Source organism: Hippocampus guttulatus, chromosome 11 (genome assembly GCF_054856545.1).
Source record: "Hippocampus guttulatus isolate MCC_2025c chromosome 11, RoL_Hgut_1.0, whole genome shotgun sequence".
In the NCBI taxonomy this organism is placed as follows: Eukaryota; Metazoa; Chordata; class Actinopteri; order Syngnathiformes; family Syngnathidae; genus Hippocampus; species Hippocampus guttulatus.
In genome coordinates, this window is record NC_141271.1 from 13,377,892 (window position 1) to 13,401,341 (window position 23,450).

At 45.3% G+C, this 23,450-nt stretch overlaps 2 protein-coding genes across 3 annotated transcripts in view; one reads left to right on the top strand and one right to left on the bottom strand.

Annotated features, from left to right (window-relative positions):
* bcl9 (BCL9 transcription coactivator) overlaps positions 1-18,056 on the top strand; it is a 33,157-nt gene extending 15,101 nt beyond the window's left edge. For both annotated transcript variants that reach the window (XM_086123575.1, XM_086123574.1), the window contains exons 3-10: positions 6,063-6,520; positions 8,945-9,258; positions 10,015-10,122; positions 10,236-10,422; positions 10,749-10,845; positions 10,951-13,126; positions 15,020-15,292; positions 15,664-18,056. In XM_086123575.1, the coding sequence (XP_085979701.1) occupies positions 6,240-6,520; positions 8,945-9,258; positions 10,015-10,122; positions 10,236-10,422; positions 10,749-10,845; positions 10,951-13,126; positions 15,020-15,292; positions 15,664-16,706 (4,479 nt within the window). In that variant the 5' untranslated portion in view covers positions 6,063-6,239 and the 3' untranslated portion in view covers positions 16,707-18,056. The remainder of the gene's footprint in view (positions 1-6,062; positions 6,521-8,944; positions 9,259-10,014; positions 10,123-10,235; positions 10,423-10,748; positions 10,846-10,950; positions 13,127-15,019; positions 15,293-15,663) is intronic.
* Positions 18,057-19,360: 1,304 nt separating this feature from the next.
* acp6 (acid phosphatase 6, lysophosphatidic) lies at positions 19,361-23,071 on the bottom strand. Its single transcript, XM_086123576.1, has 10 exons — positions 22,883-23,071; positions 22,437-22,565; positions 22,218-22,348; positions 22,062-22,141; positions 21,894-21,981; positions 21,595-21,727; positions 20,707-20,807; positions 20,522-20,614; positions 19,754-19,919; positions 19,361-19,682 (listed from the first exon to the last, which is right to left on the bottom strand). The coding sequence occupies exons 1-10, from the start codon at positions 23,069-23,071 to the stop codon at positions 19,548-19,550; spliced, it is 1,245 nt and encodes a 414-aa protein (XP_085979702.1). The 3' UTR covers positions 19,361-19,547.
* Between the last annotated feature and the right edge of the window lie 379 nt (positions 23,072-23,450).

The window sequence follows — 23,450 nt, forward strand, 5'->3', positions numbered from 1 at the left end:
CGGTCGCTAGTTAGCTTGTTATTCAGTCTGCAGTCATGAAGGACAGAAATCAGAGAATTGCCTTTGAGAGGCTGAAATCTGAGAATTTTGACAATTTTCAGTGAAACAATGACTCTGAACAATTTCCTGTATATTTTAAATGTTTTAGTTGTCGATTAATTTTGATTTCTCCCCAGTAAATAAAAAAAGGATAATCAATTAGATTTGCGATTAAAAATATATTAAAATGCAATCTCTATCCATAGAAGGAACTGGCAGATCTTATGAAAACAAAATTAACAAAATATCGTTATCAGCTCTGCTATCTGTACATAACTTGGTGTATCATTACAGTTTGTAACGCTGAATAAAAAATATTGCCCAAATAAGATTTGATGGCATATTGGCACCCTCATTCATCTTTTATGGGTGGTAAATCATATGAAACATATATGTGAACTCCATCTCTCTTGACATGTTGCCATCCTATCCTTTTTCTCTTTTTTTTTTCTTCAGAAGCTTTAAGAGGGCTCCGACATTTACTCATGTCAACTTTGTCACATGCGATCTTCCATATTTGTGTTTTGCTGTCTATGTCTATCGGCTCTGCAGCCGCCCGGCATTCCTGACATTCTGTGTGTGTCACGTTTGACTCATGTTGCCTTGCACAGGGTGTGGCAATAACACCACGGATATGTTCCAGAGTTTGGTTCTAAACTGACTTTCAGTGTGTTTTGTGGTGTCTCCCATCAATTGCAAGGGAAGAAAGTGGCAAAAAATAACCCGTCGACGTACTTGTTTTGCTTCTCAGATCGCCGTCGGTATGGCAAAAAAACAAGCGGGTCACTGTGTTTACCACGGAGCTTCCCGTGTGAGTGGAAAGATGAAACGGTTTGGTTCAAAATTCATTCTTCTTGATTGGAAACAGGAGCTAGTTGTTCCCCTGGATTTATTAGCATGACATGATCTTAAAACCATTGATTTCTCTCACATGACATTAGCGCTCACAGTCTCACTTATTTTGAGGTGGGTAAATGCAGAAGTCCATTTCAAAGCTCAGTCACAATTTAGCTTAATTGTATTAATGTGACAGGAATGCAGGAAGTCAAACGCGATGCCCTTGCTTAAGGAGGAAGGCAGCCTTTTCGCTTTTCTTAATGGCGGCTTTGCAATCTATATACTATATATTCTCAGAAAAGCCTAACGTGGCTGATTTGCAACCAAACACATTTTTTAAAAAAAGAAGAAGAAATTGTCGAGATGGCCACAGAGGTGATTGAGAGCGGGGATGGTAGCAGTACTTCTTTGCGACGGAATTGCAAAGCGGGATTTGCATAAATCAGGCTGAAACGTCGGCAGGCCGAGCCGATGGCGGCGCTGAAAAGAAGGCGAGCGTGTTTTGTTTTGGGTTATGCCTTGCCGTAAGAGGTGTCAGAAAAATTCCAGGCAGTGAGATGAATTAAAGTTGGTCGACAGTGGGTTTAATGCAGGGCCAACAACCCTCTCCACCCTGTCGATCTCACGCCATTAACCCCAAACACAGGTATAAATCCTCCCTGCTGCCCTCCGGAGCAAGTCTGGTGACGTAACTCAGACGAGTCGCTCGCCAAGCCCGGCATTGCCTTGACATAAGTGTGTACCGAAATGCTACCATTGCGTGAAAAGAAAGAAAGAACTAACTGTGTGCGCCTTCTGGTCTAGACGCCGAAAATTGCAGGTAAAAACTAATTTGTAGAGAATCCTTGCATTTCCCGTCGACTTGCTTGCAACAGTGCTCTGGTGTCTTTTATTGGAGATGAAGGAAGCAAATGCACCTTTTAGACACTGCTTTGTTCTTTTCTGGACCTTAACTTATGACAGAGTTTGTTCCTACCATTTTAGTACAGCGTGACTGGGCCTTTTCAGCCGTCAGACCAAACATCGTCTCCGTGACTGACCTATGTTAATGCAGCAGTGAAGTCGCAATTCGAGTAAACTGTAGATAATTACAGTATGAAAACACTAAACCATAAATACAGAGATGCCAAGTGTTCTGATTTGTCCGGATTTTGTTACGGACAGTTGGCATGTGTTCCGCTGTTACAGATAAGTCCAAAATATCCGGGAGAGGAACAAGTGAATAGGTAACGCGTACTTGACATGTAAATTTCGCGGCTTGTGATTGACTCTACCACCCACTGATGATGATGTCCTCACATTTTCCTCAGTGTGTCGGACTATAATGTGGGTAGCTCCTTCAGCTCCTTGGCTGCGGCTGCATAGCTAACATGGCGACCGGGCGTCCCTCTAAAAATAACGGGTCATTGCCTCCATGGCAGTAAATAAGATACAATTCTCACATGTATCGTTACCATGAAAGAGGGGCAAGTAGTAATTAACAAGACAAGACCAATAAGCCATGCTAAACCACCCAGCTTAGGTTTGATGCCGTCTCAAAGTACTGGGAAAAAAAAGGGTTGGTGCTGCACTTGACCTTTCACTTAGTGAAAACGGCATAGTGTAGTTGGGATGCACACAGGAATCGAATAATTGATTTGAATTGTGACAAAAATGATCAATTGTGGTGGTCCAGTGGTTAGCGCGTTGACCTCACAGTGCAGAAGTTGTGGGTTCGATCCTGGCTCCGGCCCTCATGTGTGAAGTTTGCATGGTCTCGCCGTGCCTGCGTGGGTTGTCTCTGGGTACTCCGGTTTCCTCCCACATTCCAAAAACATGCATGGCAGGCTGATTGAACACTCTGAATTGTCCCTAGGTGTGAGTGTGAGCGCGGATGGTTGTTTGTTTCTGTGTGACCTGCGATTGGCTGGCAACCGGTTCAGGGTGTCCCCTGCCTACTGCCCGAAGACAGCTGGGATAGGCTCCAGTACCCCCGCGTGACCCTTGTGAGGATAAAGCGAATCGGAAAATGGATGAATGGCTGATCAATTGTGTGAAAATAATCAATTAATCGTGTCATGACACAACTGAAGCAAAGTGGAGTGGACTACAGGCCTTGCATGTAAAACAGCAAAGTTCTTGACTAATTTACTGTCCAATGACCAAAGCAACCTCTGCATCGATGCGGAGCTACACAATGGCAACTCTTCCATGCAGCATTATTTTGTTCAACGCGACATTGGCATTGAACCCGGCCGGAGTTTAGAACATTCAGAGGGAGAGTGTTACATGTGTTGAAAAATATTGAACAAGAAATAGACTAATTCCACGAGTTAAAGGAACTTTAGTCAAATGGACTGTTGCAGCACTGAATTTGCAACATAAAAAGTAAGCGAGTTTCCCAGGCTGGTGAAGTGAGCATGTCAATAGGTCTTCAACGTTGCTACCTTAAAAATGTGAGTTTTCAGCCGTTGGACTTGCAACTCGGCCGCTTTAACTTGTTGACATGCTCGTATTTCTTAACAAGAGTCAGTACACTTGAGTTAACTTAATTTTGTTAGTCTTGGCTTGTGCATTAGAATGTGAAAGGTTTGGCTCAAGCCTCAGGCCCTGCTGTTCCGCCTTTTTGTTGGTTTAAGCAAAGAGTGAAATTGTTTTGTTTGGAATTGTTGAAAAACAAACTCCGATCATGTAAATGAATGTAAAGCAACAACAGGTAACAATTCTGCAAACAGAATTTTTTGTCAAGTTGAAAGTGTTCCATCTTAATTGTCGATTATTTCTCCATAAGGCATACAATGTATACAGTATTGTTCAACAACAAGAATCTCATCACAGGCTACATTGAAGGGCATGAACACACCTTAAACCTGGCCTTTCGAATACATAGTTCCTTACCGTCGAACAACTATTGCGGGGGTTTTTTTCAGCCTGTGAAAAATGGTTTTAATTCTATGATTTATCTGACAAATTCTGAGGAATCTAGCCTGCATCATTACCCTTCTCTCCTTTTAAAATATTCTCATCACTAGACACCACAGAGGGTGAAATATTGAAATTGCCTCCCATCTTTCCTTGAAGAACATGATGAACCACACTGCTACTTAATAATTACCGCATACAAAAGCTCGGAATTGCTTCAACCTGACTTTTGTTCCGGACTGCAGTGAATGCAAAATTGACAATGACGTCCACGAAACATCATCGTCAAAAAGCAATCCATATTTATATATATATATATATGTGTGTGTGTGTGTGTGTGTGTATATATACATACATACAACTGTATCACAGTGTGCGATTTGTATTGAGCACACTAAGGAACTTTCACTCACTGCCGCGTCTCGTTATTTTTTTTTTCCTTTCCTTATTGCGAGGTTTGTCCAAACAGTGCAAGTTGAACACATAAGGGTTCTCTGTTCTTGTGCTCAAGCGGCCTCCTTATGCTCACGTGCCTTTGCGATACGTCCAGCGTAGACGTAAATCACTTCGCTTGTAGTAGACTGTTGAGAGATTAGTGCTGCTACCGCTGCTGTAGCGGGAGTCTTGTTTTTCTTTCTCCTCATTCTTGGTGACAACCCCCACCCCCAACAGAACCCTCTCCAGGACGCTCAAAGGGTCCACCTCCTCCCCAAGAGAACTCCAGAGCCAGTTACAATGTCGAGTGTTTGGAAGAGCTCCTAAATATTTTGGGGCTGACAATGTAATTTCACTGACTGGGTTGCGTCTGCATGCAATCCTCCCGCTCGCTCACGAGTACACAAAAGCGACTTGCCCCCATTCCCACCCATCTGGCCTTACACCTCACTGTCTGATACACTATGCTGCACACACTTACTTAACCCCCCCCCCCATTTTTTAAAACCCTTTTTGTTTCAATTTGACTTAGGTTTTCCCCCTCTTGGTGCAGTTCATTGGTCGGGTGTGACTCTAAACACCGTAGTCTAGCTTGCGGGCCAAACTAACCTCTAGCAGGGGGTCTCCGACTCAAACCCGGTGCGATTTGATTGTGGTGAGGACGCGTGCTTGAGCCGCTGCATCCTGTTTGACCCTGAAGGACAAATGCATACTGATGACCCAATATTGTGTGTTCTATGGAGGAACTCTGTATGCCTCTGTACTGTTAGGAAAAACTCCGTACAAATGCATTATTTTTTTACAAGTTGTCCCCGACCCACCCAAAAAGGATTTGCCACCCACTTATGGGGCCTGACACACCATTTGAGAAGAAGTGCCAGTACAGTATAGTACAAGCAGTATACAGTTTGAGATGCGTGGAAACATAATAAACATATGGACTTCATAAGTACTCTATATACATTTGGAGCAACAAGTTATGTTTTGCATAGCTACAATTCTAAGTGTGAATATTTCTGGTATTTATAGTCCTCAGTTTTGTTTTGTTTTTTACTGACCCTGTTCTGTTTTAAAAGAAACAAAACATGAGCCGATTTTGACAGCCATCTTTATACTTGGAAAAAAAACATGATGCAAGAAAGAATTCCATAAAATTATTGCAAAACGAATAATTTGGTCTGATACGCTAGTAGCTCGTTCATAAAAATTCACAGGAAATGATCCAACGCGAAATAGCTAGATATTGACATCTTAACACATAGCCAAGGAAAACCTCAGATTAAGTTAGTGTAATGCTTTGAATGCTGCTGATATCTATGCCATCCGTCTTCTGAATACAGTAATCCCTCGTTTATCGCGGTTAATGGGGACCGAAACCACCCGCGATAAATGAAAATCCGCGAAGTAGCGACTCTGTGACTCACTGATGTGTTGCTGACTTTCGCTGCTTCTCGCGGACTGTTTGCGGACTTTTTGCGAACTTAAATTTTTTGTTTCTGTTTTTTTAATGAATATGTTTGAAAAAATCCGCGATGCACCGAAGCCGCGATAAACGAACCGCGAAATAGCGAGGGATCACTAAGTGTTTTTCAAAATCCAAGAACAAGCAAATCGCAAGCCAAAACATCCTTTTGTTGCTTGCTGAGGTATTCTGTGACATCAAATAACGGCCAGTCAAAAAAAATCTCCGGCCAACTTTCGAAGCATATTTCTCTGTCGTGTTCTGAATTGTACATCATCAGAGGCGTTCAACTTGACAGGTTCTACTGTACTGTATGTTTGGTTTTGCTCTCCTGTTCCATTTTTGTTTACAGCCCCTTTCCCACCCCCCTCCTTCTCTTTCTCCGCAGTGTGCCCAAGGGCCATTGAAAGCCCCCTTGAGGAGTTTCATAAATACACAGTGAACGAGAAAAGACTCCTGGACGATTGTTATTGTTTTTACACAATTTCTCTTCTGCACAAACAAACCACACACGTACGTACTGGGGCGGGCGCACACACTCACATAGACAAGGACGTGAGGGAGAATGTTGGAGGTCCAAGAGGAGAGGCCAGCGGCGGCAGGTACAGCAGCGACACATTTCAGCAAGAAGGAGCGTGGCAAAAAGGAGCGAGAGGAGGCCAAGGACGGACGGGGGAACCTCAGCAACCTCGGCAATCCCGGCTCCAGGAACGTCCGTGCCAAGGCGCCGCTCACACACGCGGGCAGTCCCCACCAGCACCTCACTTCGCCGTGTTCTGTCGTACTGGTAACCCCATCAATGCACTCCAATAGGCTAAAGAACTCCCCATCCACCAACACACAAAGGTGAGTGGGGCCCAGAGTCCGTGTAGCAATTCATGATGCTGAGCATGACTTCATAACCATACATTTTTTGCTATGTCATGTAGCATAGCATATTTATCTGCTAAGTGCGCTGAGGAAGTGCTTGAAACTTATTTGACTGTTCTTAGACTGAAGATTTAAGAAAACACGGTCTCCATTTATAGCAGTAAAAACATCCATTCTTCTGGGAAGACTTTCTTCAAGGTTTTGTCTGCAAAAGTTAATTAATACACTGCAGTAACAGTACATTAGTCAGAGCTGCCAAGTGATGCAGATTGTCTGTATTATGTTTTGGAAATCACCGAGCGGTAACTTTTTATGCCCATCGAGGACTGTTCCGGACATGAACAAAAACGGGTTGTAAATGAGCAAGAAGAGGTGATAGAAAATTGCGATATACAGTATGTTTGACAACATGGCAATTGCATCGTTCTGATGGTTGGCTCCAGTAAAGTAGTTCTCACATTGGACAGTGCAAGCTAGCTGACAAGTTTAAGGCTAACCCTCGATCACCACTAGCCTTAATACATAGGTGTCAAACTCAGGTCCTGGAGGGCCGCTGCCCTGCATGTTTTCCAAGTCTCCCTGTTGCAACACACCTGATTCAAATGAACAGGTTCAATGTCAGGCTTGCACAGAGCTTGCTGATGATCTGATCATTTGAATCAAGTGCGTTGCAACAGGGAGACTTGGAAAACATGCAGGGCAGCGGCCCTCCAGGATCTGAGTTTGACACCTATGCCTTAATAGATTCAGAACTGAAAGAAAATATGCGAACCACTCGGCCACCATACCGCCTTTACTCATTTAAAATTTGGTTTGAATAGATTTGTCTTGTTTGCCTCGAATTGACATGAGAGGCTGAGAGCACTTTACATGTTAGCCAGTAATGCTAATTATAGAAAATATATTGTCTGGCATAGTGACGTCCAACCCTTTTCACTAAAGGCTACTTTGACAAAAGTCAAAACGGTAGTAGTGGCCCTCTTTGTGGGTGCTTTTATTATGATTAGCGCAGGTGCTTTTCAGAGCCATTTGTAATGTTTTCCAATCCAAAATATGTAATTTAGCCTTTTGTAGACTCAACGAGCAACATCAGTGTGGATGTTTTTGTTTGTTATTGTCCCTGCCTAAACACTGAAAAAATAAATTGCAGCTCCTGTTGTTTTTTTTCATCATTGACATGTCATTGGAAATGTGCATTTTTTTTGTTTTGTTTTGTTCCAAAAAGAGGCATTGGTTATAATCATACAAAGGATTGAATGTGCGTTTTTGATCAATTGTTGAGTTTCACATTATCAGATGGAGGGAAGCGTGTTAAATTGGAGGGTTTGGGTTTTTTGTTTTGCAGTTGTAAACAATGAGCGCAAATTGTACAGTCGTTTCTTCACATGTGCGTATATCATACTGTATGATCGCTGTCATGAAATTGACTTCAGGTCCAACCTCAGCATGTCCTTGTGGCCTCAAGCAAAGGTCCTCGCGTGTGATCAGGAGATGTCCCTGGGTTCACGGAGTGCATTGTCTTTGGAACTTTTCCCCGCAAAGTCATGCTTGAGTCTCTGGAAACAGCTGTCTGGACTGCCAAAACTCTCCCTGGCGCTCCCTGCTTTTCTGCTTTTCAGCAGCCCCATGTGTTTGTACATATAGCAAGCAAGGCTGCGGTTGTGCTTTTGGGACTTGTTGGCATTTGTTTCACACTGCATGTACAAGTGTGTATGAGGGCAAGTGGGAGGGAGGGATTAGGGTGTGGCAAAAAAAAAAAAAGTTCTCTGAAAGTTAGATTTGTCCTGCTCGACGATACTGAGCTGCTTTCAGAGTGAGCTAGTAGGGCAGCAACAATCATTTCAACAGGAGCGACGTCTGTCATGCAGTATTCTTTCCGTGCAGAGCTTCAGATGAGTAGATCACAAGCGTTCATGGTTAGAAGCTATGTGTCCCATTTAAAAAAAAAAAAAAAAAAAAAAAAAAATACATTGAGCCCTCCACTTGAGCACCGAATTTGATCATGACTAGTAGGGCTCAAACATGCTCTTTTAAAATTGTCCCAAATGGGGCCAATTTTATTCAATTATTTTTCACCAATTGTTGTTGTTATTCAATTAGCTTTGACAATTGTTGTTGCTTTTTCTTTATTATTACAACAAAAGACAAAGCCGATGACAGAAAAAATTTAAATGTGAAGAGTCAGTTTGATACCAATGGTACAAACTGAGAAAGTTTGTGATTATGTTAGACTCTGCAGGTGTAGGTTACTTGAAAATTGTCCGAATTGTTTGGACTTCCACCCTTTTTATTCCCTTTTGTTGTTCATGCCCATGCATAGCCAATCAAATATTTTGCTTGAAGAAACGAAATCACGAAGACTAATTTCACCGTTTTTGTCTCTTATCTTCTTTGCATCAGCCCGAAACCTAAGACGGAGGCCATGGTCCGCTCACCTCCCGTCATGTCCCCCTCCACTGCCTCCCAGATGGACTCTAAAATGCCCAATCAGGGTAAGCCAGGGAGTGCTGGCAGCCAGTCGCAGCCCTCGCCCTGCGATCCCAAGACCCTGGGTGCCAAAGGAGCACAAAGTGTGGCAGGGGGTATCGGGCTGAAGAATGGCCAGAGCTTGACCTCTGGCCCCAGCTCCAAAGTGAAAGTGAAAAGAGAGCGAAGCACATCGGTGGAGTCGTTTGAACAGCCGGAGAGCGGAACGCCCACCATTGAGGAAAAAGGTGAGGCAGCTTCTAACGGCAGCTTGATTCATGATGAGCAGGTTTCAGGGGCCAGTATTACTCAGAGCCCTTGTAAAGATTTGCTGTCAGCAGCGATGATTTTGTAGGGAAATTACGCAGTCTTTCTTTGTACTGAGGCTTTTAACTGCTCACCATTGAAAGAAGAGAAAAAAAATCCGCAATGCTTGAATGCTGTTTTGTCTGTAGCTTATGATAAGCCGAAGTCATCTCCAGTTGCTATCGACGTTATCTCCTTTTGGGGATGGACATCATAATAGCGCAATCGATCTCGGAGCGGAACGTTGATACATTGCATTTTTAAAACAATTGTGACAAAATGGAGTTCACTACTTGGCCTCGCTGTTCACCGATTCTCAATTAGATTGCTGTCTAAATAAGAATAGCATCACATTAGCTCTCGGCAGTAGAGCTACATCCAGAGTTATTTCAAGGAAATACTTACTGTGGGGAAAACCAATGATGTTGAGGGGGGCCGTACTCTTTGAAAAGGACTGCATTAACTGTATATTATAGATTTTCAATCATCTGGGTCATTGTAATGTGCAAAGGTTCAATCGAAGAGTCTGGATTCTTTTCTGATTCGACGACCTCGTCCAATTGTCTGGAGTTACCTTTTGGGGTTTTTCTGTTTATTATGTAACACTATAAAACTTCCTGTACATACGCATTCCTGCCTGTCATCAGAACTCACATTGCCCAGTGTGAGACCACGATTGGCTTTGTATGTTTGTGCAGACAATAGCAGGGTGAAAAGGATGTGTGTGGCAGAGAGGAGGCAGCCTTACAGTGGAGCCGACTGGTGCTCGGGGGGAGAAAGTGACGAAGATGACAAAGGATTCTTCAGTAAGTGTTCTTCCAAGCATGTGTTGGTGGTCCATCTGTTGATCAATTCCACGCATGGCTGCATAACAACATGTCCTAAAGCTGCGTCGTCTCGTCCTCTCGTCTTCCCGCAGACTGTAACTCCAGTGACGTGAAGCCACCCGATTCTGTCACCCATTCTACCTCCAACGCTGGACTCAGTCGCTCCTCCACACCCTCCCACAATTTACTAGGAGGCCAGGGCTCCACGACGGAACCTGCTAGTGGCCAGAAACAAGGCTCCAAACTTGTTTATGTCTTCACCACAGAAATGGCCAACAAGTAAGGAAGCTTGACTTGACACTATTCGTTTTCTGAAAGTGCGGGCGCATTGGTGGCTGGAGTGAGAAATTGCTGGAGCGCTTCACTTATTTGGAAAATAAGGAAGTGTTAACAATGATATTGAATACAGAAGCAAATGGAAATGAAACCCCGATGCCAATGAAGACCAAATATTTCTCCACAATGAACTTATTCCAGTGTGCGCATATTAAGTGGTTGTCTGCATTCTTTTCCTGCCAGGATCAGTGTCCTTATCCGCTGTCACTGCAATACAAATATTAAAATGGTGTCTGTTTGCTGATATCTGCTTTCCTTCTTGTCTTCAGGGCAGCTGATGCAGTTCTGACTGGCCATACAGAAAACATCATCACCTTCCACATGAAAAACATCTCCAACAGCAAAGACAAAGCTCACCTCCTTCTGGTAAAGCCATCCTAATATCCACCAACATTTATCACATATACATATCTTCACCTCGCGAATCATGTTGTCGTTCTAATCATGATTTATTCATTTATTTTACCAAAGAACAACACAGCAAACGCCCTCCGAAATGACTCCAAGCCTTCCCAGCAAACGCCGTCCCATGGCCAAGATCAGAGCCACCAGCCCGGATCCAAGCCATCCTTAACGGCCATGGCAGAGCCGGCGACACCCCAGTCGGCAAACCAGGGAAGCCAGTCTGGCGCTCTTCCACAGGATGGCTCGTCAGTTGCAGTCATTGATTCAAAGAATCTTCCCGGCAGTAGCCCCAGCAACAATGCAGGCCCCATTGACCAGACACCCATGAGCCAAGCTGAGGCAGGCCATAATGCTGCCACGGCAAGTGAAGTAGGGCAGGGCGTAGGCCCCGGTGGGCCTGGTCTGACGCCCCAGCAGCAGCAGCAACAGTTGGCGCAGGAGCTTTTAAATATGGAGGCCAACACAGAAGGTCTATCCCAAGAGCAGTTGGAGCATCGCCAGCGCTCGCTGCAGACATTGCGAGACATTCAGCGCATGCTTTTTCCAGATGATCGTGAGGCGCCACCCCCTGGGCCTCCACAATCCCACGGCGGGCCCCACGACGGAGGCCCTGACGGTCCTCCTCGGCGGTCTGAGCCAGGCCCCTTGCAGGCCATGATGGCACAATCTCAAAGCCTTGGACCACCTAGTGGGCCAGGGGGACCTCGCCCACAAGGTCCACCATTCGGACCTCCCCACGGGCCCAGAGACATGCCTCCTTTTCCGCAGGATGAAATGGGTCCCCACATGGGGGGGCCGGGTGGCTGCGGAGACGGTGATCAAATGACCCCAGAACAGGTGGCGTGGTTGAAGTTACAGCAGGAGTTTTATGAGGAGAAGAGAAAGAAACAAGAAATGCAACATCGGCCACTTCCTCCAGACATGATGATGCACCCCCACGGTCCACGGGGCATGATACGAGGACCTCCACCACCCTATCAGATGGGCCCAGGAGAGATGTGGGGAGGACCAAGTGGGCCACAAGACCCTTACCCAGAACGCATGGCCATGGGCCCAGGCCCCGGCCCGAGAGGCATGCCCCCTCACATGCAGCGAATGCCTGCCTTCTCAGGAATGATCAATCCTGAGATGGAAGGACCCCCGCGGCCGGGAATGGGGTGGCCTGACGACATGCCGCCCCGCATGGGAGATGCACGAGGGTTTCCTGGTGGACCGGGGGCCATGTTTTCTGGCCCTGGTGGTCGAGGGGAGCGCTTCCCAAACCCTCAGTCAGTCCAAGAGGCAATGTTCCACCAAGGTATGGGAGGAGAGAAAGGCCTTCCCCCTGGCATGATGATGGACATGCAAAGGATGATGGGCCATCAAAGAGGTGGAATGGAACCAGGAAATGGCATGGGTATGTTTCCAAGAATGCCCGGTGACGGTCCAATGAGCCCATCGTCAAGGCTCCAGGGAATGGGCGGTCGAGAAATGGGTCCCGAATTCGGCATGGGACCTGGTCCAGGGCCTGGACCTCACATGCACCCTTCCAAACTACGAGATCCTCCAATGAACATGAGTCCAGATGAGATGATGAGAATGAGAGGCGGCCCTCCGATGGAAAACATGACTGGCCAAGGCAGGGCAATGCAAGGGCCGCCCTTCCCAGAGCAGCCACAACCTGGAGACTTTCCTATGGGGCCTGGGCGTCCTTTCCCTGTGGGTCCCGGAGGAATGAGGGGCCCGCACGGAGAGCAACCGTTTGGCCCAGAACACAGAGCCACACCAACGGGAGGCAACGGTCGCATGAACCACCTACCCCCTAATGCTGGCCCTTCACAGGGCCAAAGAGGTCGCAAGCCAGCAGATTTGAATGTCCAAGCAGGCGGGGGCAACTCTCCTAGCGTCAACCCACTCAAGTCCCCTCCTCTGAGGCAGGTGCAGTCTCCCATGATGGGCTCACCTTCTGGAAACCTCAAATCACCTCAGACACCGTCCCAGCTGGCCGGCATGCTCACGGGTCCCGCAGGCCCCCAGGCCCCTGTAGCACCCCCATCATCTGCGCCAATGAAGTCACCGCACTCCATGATGGGATCGGCGGGAGCTTCCCCGGTTCACATGAGGTCTCCTTCTCTTCCCAATCCCTCGCCGGGATGGGCCTCCTCACCAAAGCCTCCCATGCAAAGTCCTGGAGTGCCACAACAAGGTGGCAAGCCCCCTCTCAGTCTCACCTCACCAAACATGATGGGGAACATGGAGCAAGGTAGAGTACATCAAACTATAATCATTATTGGATTTGTGATATATTTTTTAGACTACAAGTCGCTCTGGCGTATAGGCTGCACCAGTCAAAAAATGCTTCATGATGAAGGAAAAGAAATATTACTGATGTTGAGCGTAATCCTTGTATTTCATCATCACTTTGCAGGAGACCGCAAGATGTCACGTTTGTTCAACCAGTAACAATGCCAGCCATTATTAACGTTTTTGGTCACTAATTTGTGAAAATAACACCTTGTGTGGAATGACCAATAGTATAAATTTGAGGAAAATATAAAATTGTGACATAAGACTGACGCCAGTGATGTATATAAATCGGTCCGGAGTACAAGTCGCATTTTTTTTGTAGGAAAATTTATTTTACAAAAACTGAGGCCAAGAACAGTAGAGCTCTGGCTCCCACCAAAACCTCTTTTCCCTAATCTGGGTTACGTTTGGAAATATTCACAGAGCGTGCGCTGTTTCACTCCGACCTTTCGGAAGCTGAGCGTTGTTCAAATGTGCCGTTCGGTTGTTCAATCTGCCCCCAAAACAGAGTGCCGAAACCCATTGCATCAGGCAGTACAGATGGAAACAATTCAGGCGCAAGCTGCTGATTGGTTTATAACACAGGCTGTGCTCAGAAATTAATGGGAGAAGAGCACGCTCTGCCTCTCAGAACACACACACACACACACACACACAGTGTCTCTCGGGGTGGTGTGATGGCATCAGAGTTAATATCTGTACTCACCCCTTGTAGATTGCAGCAAATGAGTTCTGATTGGACAAAACTTCCAGTTCCAACCCGCTGAAGTTTTTCTTTTTAGTTACTGGAATCCCATGTTTCATTGTGGCCAAAAGTAGAATCCTGGTCGGTTTTGCTGCCATTTGATGCCATAAATCCTTGTGGTGGCATAAGGAAGCAGTATGCTAAACTACCGATACGTCACACATTAGTTTCCTTGACAACTACTGCTTCTTTCTTTAGGTGCATTACTGTCATGTTAAAAGGGTGGCCACCACCGGTAAAGACAACTGCTATGTCTTCCATTTCTTCTTTTTCTTTCTTTTGGTGGTTTGCAAATACCTTTGATGCATTACCACCACCTTCTGTTCAATGGCAGCAATAGCAACTGCCGAAGGAAAGTCGACACAATTAGGGAACAGGGATTTTGGGTGTCAGTCTGACTGAGCTCTAACATGCATACGCAAGTTGCACCTGAGTATAAGTCGCAGGAGCAACAAAACCATGGAGAAAAAAAAGTGACTTTTGGTCCAAATAATAAGGTACAATCATCATGTACTTGAAAACTCATACATTAAAAAAAACAAAAAAAAACTAAATCTCCAATATTAATCTTCATAATCACCTCATCCCGTTTGACTTTTGGTGAGAGACTGGGCACACCCTGAACTGGTCATCATCCCATCACAGATCACATATAGACAACCAACCATTCACATTTATGGTCAATGTCGTGTCTTCAGGGAACCCAACATGCATGTTTTTGGCCTTTGGAGGAAGCAGTAGTACCCGGCGCATGCAAACTCCACACAGAAAGACCAGAGCCGAAATTTGAACCCCGAACTCTACAATCATGAGGCACACGTTCTAACTACCAGGGAGACATACAAACCACCATACTGCTGTGTATTTTCTAAATCTATCCATAAAAATATTAGCCTTATAAAATACACAATCTGATTGTTCGTGTTTCCAGGCACTTGCCCATACTCTACCAATCTCACATTAGTTTTATGGGTTTGCGATCCACTGTCTCCATCTCGTGGTCATACAGTTTGCCACACGTTGTCGCAAGTGTCAATGTATAAAATAAGAGTAGACCAGGAAATCCCAATGTTTGATTTCTGTTTTTGTATTCGCACCACACAGGTGGTAATGGCCCTTCCTCTGCCCCACCTTCGTCCGGCGCGCCGTCTGGCCCAATGTCCCTCCCTGGCAACGTGCCGTCAGGCAGCCCTTACACCATCCCGCCTGAGCCCACGCTCTCTCAGAACCCGCTCTCCATTATGATGTCGCGCATGTCCAAGTTTGCCATGCCCAGCTCCACGCCGCTCTATCACGACGCCATCAAGACTGTCGCCAGTTCCGACGACGACTCGCCCCCTGCCCGCTCCCCCAACCTTCCTTCAGTTAACAACAATGGTAATGTTTTTATACGACGAGAACCTTTTAATAATGATGAGCCAGTCTCAATTCACGAGTGTGTGCATGGCATGGCTTAATCTGTGGCATCAATGGCAACAGGTGTAGCCAAAGAAAAATTATGGAAATTCTGCCATCTAGTGGAAAAGCATTTAGTTGTTCGACCTGTCGCCATATGACACTGGCAACGAGAGATAATAATAATAATAATAGATTTTATTTATAAGATGAACATTATATTCTTGATAGTAAATAAATGTGTCATTTTTGGGCTAATAAAACCTCACCATCACGCCACAGTAGAAGGAAATTATTGCTCTTATGTGAAGAGGTTTGTACAAAATGTAATTTCTTTTGTGTCTGTCTATAAGGTATGCCGATGAACCACCAAGGCAATCCCCGCATGATGGGACCTGGCAACTCTGGACCCATGCCAGCCCTCAGCCCCCTCGGTATGAACCCAATGGGATCCCAGCCCCTCTCACACGGAATGCCCCCGCAAATGCCCTCTCCTAACGCCCCTAACATGGGCCCCGGCATGATGCCTCATGGCATGATGATCTCCGCTAATCCGCAAGACCCCGGAATGGCCAACCCCCAAATGATGCCCCAGGGGCGTTTGGGTTATCCGCACCGAAACCAGGGCTACCCGCTGACCCAGTCCCCGTCCCAGCAGGGCCCCTTCTCTCCGCACAACGGGCCCGGTGGCCACCAAGGTTTCCCCGGTCACCCCATGGGCTTCCAGGGAGAAGGAGGACCGATGGGAGGACGGATGGGAAACATGCCTCACGGAGGTGGACCGGATGGGGGCATGTGCAAGCCCAACACCCCCGGAGGACCCGAGTTCAACAACATGCAAGGCGGCTTCAGCGAGGCGGACCTTCACGAGGTGATGCGACCGGGAGCATCCGGCATCCCTGAGTTCGATCTGTCCAGGATTATCCCGTCGGAAAAGCCCAGCCAGACTCTGTCCTACTTCCCTCGCGGCGGAGGGGACAACCCTGGGGGCAAACCGTCGCACCCTTCCGGCTTTCCCATGCAGGCCATGATGGGCGAGGGCCCCCCAAGAATGGGAATGCCCATGCAGGGGATGGGGGGGTTGCCGGGGGGGCCCGGCGGTGGTATGGGGCCCCAAGACATGCCAATAGGGAACCCCGGCCACAATTCCATGCGCCCACCAGGGTTCATGGGCCAAGGCATGATGGGCCACCAACCGCGGATGATGTCTCCGGGTGGCCCCGGGGGAATGATGCAGGGACGGCAAATGGCTCACCCCGGACCGGGTGGCTCCCCTAACATGATGATGTCACTGCAGGGCATGGGCGGTCCGCCGCAACAGACAATGATGATGGGGGGACAGATGAGGCCGCGTGACATGGACATGGGCTTCAGTCCGGGCCCTGGAATGTTCTAATCCGCAAACTTTGTATCTAGAATGTTCTGGGATGGAGTAAGAGGTTGAGTGAGGAAGTATTCTCCAAAAATGGTGGATGTAACCTGGAATCAACTGAACGGAGACACCCGGTCATGTCTTGCTCGTGGACTGCGGGCACTTTTTCCCCAATGAAGGTGGGAATACTTTTTTTGCCACAAGAACAATTTTGACTTATAAACTTGAGAATGTATGGAATTGTTGTGCATCGGTTTCGCAAAATAAGGAAAAAAAAACTTCGTTTTTGGGGGGACTTATGAGTTGGACAACAAAGAGGAATCACCCTTGCTCTAAGTCAGTATGGAGATGCTACAGTATATGTCCATCTTATTTTTTCCTTCTCCTAATTAAGAACAAAACAAAATAATGGATGCGGTATGGAACAGGATTGAGAATTAGTGCTTTGTGAGGACTTGAGTAGAACTCCATCTTGTCTCCATTGTTTTTGACTGTTTCTGTACTGTATAGACATGTGAGCGTGTGTGATTGAGTGTGTGCGTGTGTGTCTGTGTGTGTGTGTGTGTGTGTGTGTGTGTGTGTGTATAGGCATTCTATCAGTGACCTCTCGACTCCTATTACCTGACTTTACTTGGGAGGAGGAAGCCCTCCCCTTAAAAAAAATACTGTACTGTTTACGATTGGTGGGCTATTCGAATATTAGTCTATTTTAATTTCCTTTGTAACTCCAGTGTATAACAAACCAAACTATGACCTCATTAAGATAATAGTATTATTAAAAAAAAGAAAAAGAAAAAGCACAAACATGGACCGTCTGCCGAAAGCTCTTCTTTTTTATTTTTAACCACATGGTGGGTGGGGGAAGAGATCCTGAGGGGCTTTGCAGCACACAATTAGTACCACACATGATTACAAGTTCTGCTCCAAAACTTCCAGGATTTCTTTAGCCAGCGTAAATCCTATTGATAATACCCAGATGTGCTATGCGTGTTCTTGTTCCTGTTCTTTTGTTTTTTGTTTTGGTTTTGTTTTTCGACTCTCTTGTTGACTCTGGGTAAATCATTCCCACAGCAATAATCCCTCCCCTCCCCCTGCTCCCTCCCTCCAACGGTCCAGAGTGGAGTGGGCTCAATGCCCAATTGAGGTATGCCAGGTAACATAGAACTAGAATTAGCTAGATCTGGTGTAACGGTATAAAAAGTGAGGCCGTGAGTGAGACGCCAATGTAAACGCGCACTGCTTTTTACCATCCAGTTGACTTCCTCTCTTTTTCTCTGTTGTATAAGCTTGTCATGTGTTTCTCCGTTGGCTTTGGTGCAAATAGTCTACCAGGGCTGTGGTGATGGACTACAAATAAAAGATATTGTTTTGGTATATACATGTCGTCCGTTGCGTGTATGTGTGGCTGGACAGTATGCTGTGGCTTTCGGCAATTTGCCAAAGGTATCCCATCAATTTCACTCTTTTAACTTTTTCATCTTTTTTTTAGGGTACCAGTGACAGCAAAGAGCGATGTTAGCCGTAGAACAGGAAATGGAACTTAAAGCGACATAGAAAAGCATCTGCTTGATCAGTGTAATATGATAAGTTGGTAGGTATATTGGGAGAGGTTTTAGTGATGCTGATTACCAAAAATAGTTGTGCACTCCACAACTATGGCCTGAGCTATTATTTCGCTGGCCGTGGATCATGTTGTTTAATGTCCTCCTGCATATGCCAGTAATGCCGATAAAATGCCACTACTCGCTGACCACATTGTGGCACTTTCCTCAATTGTGTCTCCAAGGGGTGAGTGGTTTTGCTTTACTTTATTATTCTGTGTGAAAATGTTACTTAGAACTTTGCCTTTTCAGTTACAGGTTTTAAGACCTTCACAGTTTGAGCATGCCTGGTAGCCAACCAGTCAGTACAGAAGTTGGGAGGTTTCACTCCATAACTTCTCATTGCTAATCAGGTGTCCGTTTTCTCCCAGTTACCAGACGGTTCTTTGCCTTATAAAAGGCCAAGTCGGATGTCGGAAGAATGGGGTGAGTCCATTTTGTGCCTTTCTAACCAAATGGCAGAATCTCTAAATGTTCTGCATTCCTGTTTCCAGTGTTAAGTGAGCTGTGTAATGGTGCCCATAGCAATAATGGGTGTAGTTCAACTTGCCAAAACTGACGTCATGTTCTTTTAAAATTGCAAACTATTTGCAAGTGAATCAATGGTGAGGTAGCAGTGGGCTTCATTTTGCCTCCATTGCTTCAAGACAGGCGGCCCGGTGGCCGAGTGGTTAGTGCGTTGACCTCACAGTACAGAAGTGCAGGGTTTGATTCCGGCTTTCCTGTGTAGAGTTTGGATTTTCTCCAGGTACCTCGGTTTCCTCCCACATTCCAAAAACATGCATGGTAGGCTGATTGAACACTCTGAATTGTCCCTAGGTGTGAGTGTGAGCGCGGATGGTTGTTCGTTTCTGTGTGCCCTGCGATTGGCTGGCAACCGGTTCAAGGTGTCCCCCGCCTAATGCCCAAAGACAGCTGGGATAGGCTCCAGCACCCCCTGCGACCCTTGTGAGGATAAAGCGGATCGAAAGATGGATGGATGCTTCAAGACAATCAGTCATTTATTCGACATGATTGTTAATGTGCTCGAACTATCCCCAGGATCTAATACTACAAAGTAAAAGCACTTGGACAGAATTCTCTTCTTGCTTGTTTATTAAACAAACACACTGCAATTGACTCACTTTGCACAACCTAATTTATGTATAAAATAGTCTTCCCCTGAGGGATGAAGTGACATTCAGTTTGTGGGCAAAACCAAATAAACTCTACAGTCGTGTTAATATGGACAATATCTGGAAATGCAACAAAGGCTCGTGTGTATTCAGAGTTTAGATGAGTCTCCTGTGCTGTTGCAAAGCGCTTGGTAGAGGTCAACGTTGAGCGAATAGGCTGAAAGCACATTCTGAAATTCTTGCAGGGGGCAGTAGAGTCCACTGCAGCCAGGAATAAGTTGATCCTGGAGAAAAGAAACAGCCACTCATGCACAACTGGTGTGTGTGTTTGACCGTGGCACGGGGGGAATCATACCTGGCCCATGTAGGACACTTTGACAAAAGGTTCCTTTGTGCGCTTGTGCTCGTGGAGCTCCAGAGTGATGTCGGAAGCGTACGGCGGCCACTTCATGTCGAAAATGCCCAGCGCCATCAGGCACGGGATTAATGTTGTGTCGTGGGCCGAGTACAAGAACAGCTTCCTGTTTGAAAAAGGCGGAAAGAATAAAAGTACTGCAATCAGGGGATACTAATGAACACATGAATATTGCTGTTAAACAAAAAGCAACCTTTTTTTCTTCAGACCAAAAAATTCTACTGAAAAAAAATATACATTCATGGGAGTATGGGACAGGTTACAAATTAGCATAGTGGAAATAAATCCAATAGGATGTGAATAAATAGGAATATAAGGAAACTTAAAAATACTGAACACATTCGTGTGAATAAATGCGGATACAGGGGAGTTTTCCCAAAATGTATTGTATTATCAAAACAATGTCAAGAAAAACATTTTTCTTGTTCTTTAGATTAAAAAAAACAATGCAATGATAGTTTTGGTTTGATAAAAAAATACATTTAATTAATAGTACATGTAAATATTTTACTTTGCATGCATGTCTACTTGGAGCAGAAGAACAGAAATTTCCATTTTGTGTTCATTTCCTTAAAATGATAAATTGTTTAGTAGTATTTGCAAAACACAACTGCTCATCCTGCCATGAAAAGTTGGCATTAATCGAGTGAGAAAACTTTCCAGTTTGTACGAACCCATTCAAGCCATGAAGAAATATGCATGTGTAACCTGTTTGGCTCTGATGAGGTGCCTTGTAGTTTCTCGTCAATGTTAACTAAGAGCATATGCAACAGAGGTCCCACGCACAACTGCAAATTCTCCCTGTCGGACGGAAAAAAAAAAGATTGTGTCACGCTGTTCTTGTTGACTCTGATTAAGAGCGATAAAAGTCATTCATTGTTCCAATGGCTGACCTCTTGCTGGGTTGGTAACAGTAAAACATCATGTCCACGGCTCTCTGCTCCACTCGGTTTCTCCACGCGGGCAGAGCGGGCGGGCACGGCAGGCCGTGAGTCTGACAATAGGCAGGCATGCACACACGCCGTAGCACGGCTGTAACTTGTTGCTTGACACGTTTCGGTTTACCGAGTTCACATCAGGTCAATTCTGATCTTAACATTTTGAGCATAGGGTGCGTTAGGTGGGACAGTGATTGCTGTTTAAATGACTGTGCATGGTAGCAGCCACATGGGCAGCTTGTCATGTGCCTTAAATATTATCTTTACACTATGGTATCTGTTTAAATGGTTCAAACTGTAACCATAACACCATGACTGACTGTCTTGTAAGAATTGTTTTCTTGATTTCTCATAAAATTACAACCTCTCAAAACACATGTATATATATATTTTTTTCTCTTAGGGGTGTGCATCTTTTTCCAAAAGACACCTTGATATGGTTTTCGATACGTGGGGTGAGAAACCATTCAAGGACGATTTACATTAAAAATGGAACGACTCAATTCGGTTCGACTCCGTGGGATGACAATTCGATATCCTCCTCATCAATATGGTGCAGTAACTTTTTTTGTCGTCATCTAACGTACATTTGAACTTGTCAGTACTGTTGATACATCGTTCCAATCAAAGACGATTCGATACGTAGCTCGATATATTTCAAAGTGAAGCGATTTGGTTCAATCCTATTTTTTTAATCTCGTTACAACCAAATTTTATAACTTAATTACAATTATTTGATATGATCAAATTTGCAAACACCCTACTTTCAACTGTTGGAACTTCTGTTTGATTTCTGCTTGCATCAATCACTTTTCCCAACTTGCTAACAGGAGCGAGCGTCACCTCTCTGGCGACCATGTCGTCCCTGATGAGGACGAAGTCAAGGTCCGATTTGGCGCTGATGCCTAGCTCACTCCGGATGCTTTTCAGGTCAGCCACCATGTCCGGCAGGAGGGATACCTCTTTGAAGCGGGGGCTGACATGCAAACACAGTTCTCATTTGATTACCAGAATATACAGTATATATGATAAGAAGACATTTTATTTATAAGCGCCTTTCAAAACAGTCAAGGACAATCGAGAACAAAAACACCCCCCAGAAAATCTGAACAAAATTGCTTCTTTTGTGTCATGGTACAAACTTGCTGAGCATTCTGAGCAGCCGGCATCCGTGGTAATTGGGGTACAGAATTTCCGACTCTGCATCTGTGGTTAATATGGGAACTATTTCTGTGCAAGCAAAAAAAAAAAAAAAAAAAGTGAAAAGATGTTGAGGATAAGGAAGGAAGTGATATTACATGAGTGTGTACCTTTTTGTTTTTGCTGGAAGAGCCCTGCCACCAGGCACCGGGCAGACTCGATGGTCCTTATAATGTTGGTAGAGCGCACACTTCACATGGGAATTTACTCATTAGAATCCACTGATTGACATTAAATCGTATTGTCTTCCTCTAACCCACACTTACTAGACCTCATTAGAGCAGAAGCTGGAATTGAGGAATGGAACTTCCTGGACGTATCTTCTTCTCAACCTTTCACCCAGCTCGTACAGCTGCTGCATGCCCAAAGTGGTCAGCTGACCCGCAAACACGCCACCCTGATATGGTCGACAAACAGAGTGACTTGAATGGTTGTCTGAAAAGAAACGTGAGTGCTCATCAAACGTGAGAAAAAAACCTACTCACGCTTAGCTTTTTTTCCCTGTAGCTGTCCTCCATTGGAGATGGAGGTCTGGGCCCACCATCGAGGTCTGTGACCACATGGTTGATGTGTGTGTGGCCTGGAGGCTCCAATAGTGTGGGCACCCATTGTGCCTTTCATGGGAAAATAGCGAATAATGAAATGACATGAATTATTTTCTGGGGATAAAAATGCATCATTTTTCATATTACAACTATTTTTCGACAACTTTTTCCCATGGTACTGACAAATTTTGGGAAAAAAAGTAAACTTCATTCTCGAACCTTGGCGACTACTGAATTTATGGTTATACTTTCTTTTTCCAGGTTGTCCGTAAGGCTGGACCTATTTGAATTTGCTAGGCAAGGAAACCGTTTTTGAGTATTCATTCTGACAAGACAACAAAGCCATGCAACACCATCATAAAGCAATTAAAGTGTTTGTATTTTACCTCCAACACATCAGGTATCGATTTAAGGGGCGTACGGGCGCCGTGTCGAAACAGCACTTGAACCAATTTGAGCTGGTACGGCGACGATTTCGAGCCGCCATTGGCCTTCCACTGCCTCCACCACAACGCCGAACCGCAGGCGATGGACACGGAGACAAAGATGCCCGTTTTTGTCCAAAGTTTCCTCATGGCCGTACCGCTGAAGACTAAAACGAAAGGAGGTGAGTATATGCATGAATGACTAGTTAACCACGGAGGACCAAGATAAGCAAAGAAAGAGGCACGTAAACCAGGTGTGGGGACAATATCAGGGGCCATTTTCGTTTTTAGAAAATCTAACCAGACTTTATGAAGAAAAAAAAACGTTAACTAATATGAGTCGTTGTGGCTTGTTCCAACAATTCCCCTGGGGTTTGAATGGCGATAAGTTTCCCGACCCCTGTCTAGACGGTATAAACATTTACTCGTAAATTAAGGTTAAGACCTAAATTCAAAATAAGTTTGTGCTACATAGTGTCATCCGTTATTTATTCATATTTACAGGAACCGATATTAAGACCAGCCAGGT

Excerpts from the sequence above, each read along its gene's own strand:
- acp6 (XM_086123576.1), bottom strand. The coding sequence starts at position 23,071 with ATGAGGAAACTTTGGACAAAAACGGGCATCTTTGTCTCCGTGTCCATC. Across the intron at positions 22,349-22,436 it reads ACAGGGAAAAAAAGCTAAGC|GGTGGCGTGTTTGCGGGTCA; the intron begins GTGAGTAGGTTT and ends CGACCATATCAG. Across the intron at positions 21,982-22,061 it reads CTTCCAGCAAAAACAAAAAG|AAATAGTTCCCATATTAACC; the intron begins GTACACACTCAT and ends TTGCTTGCACAG.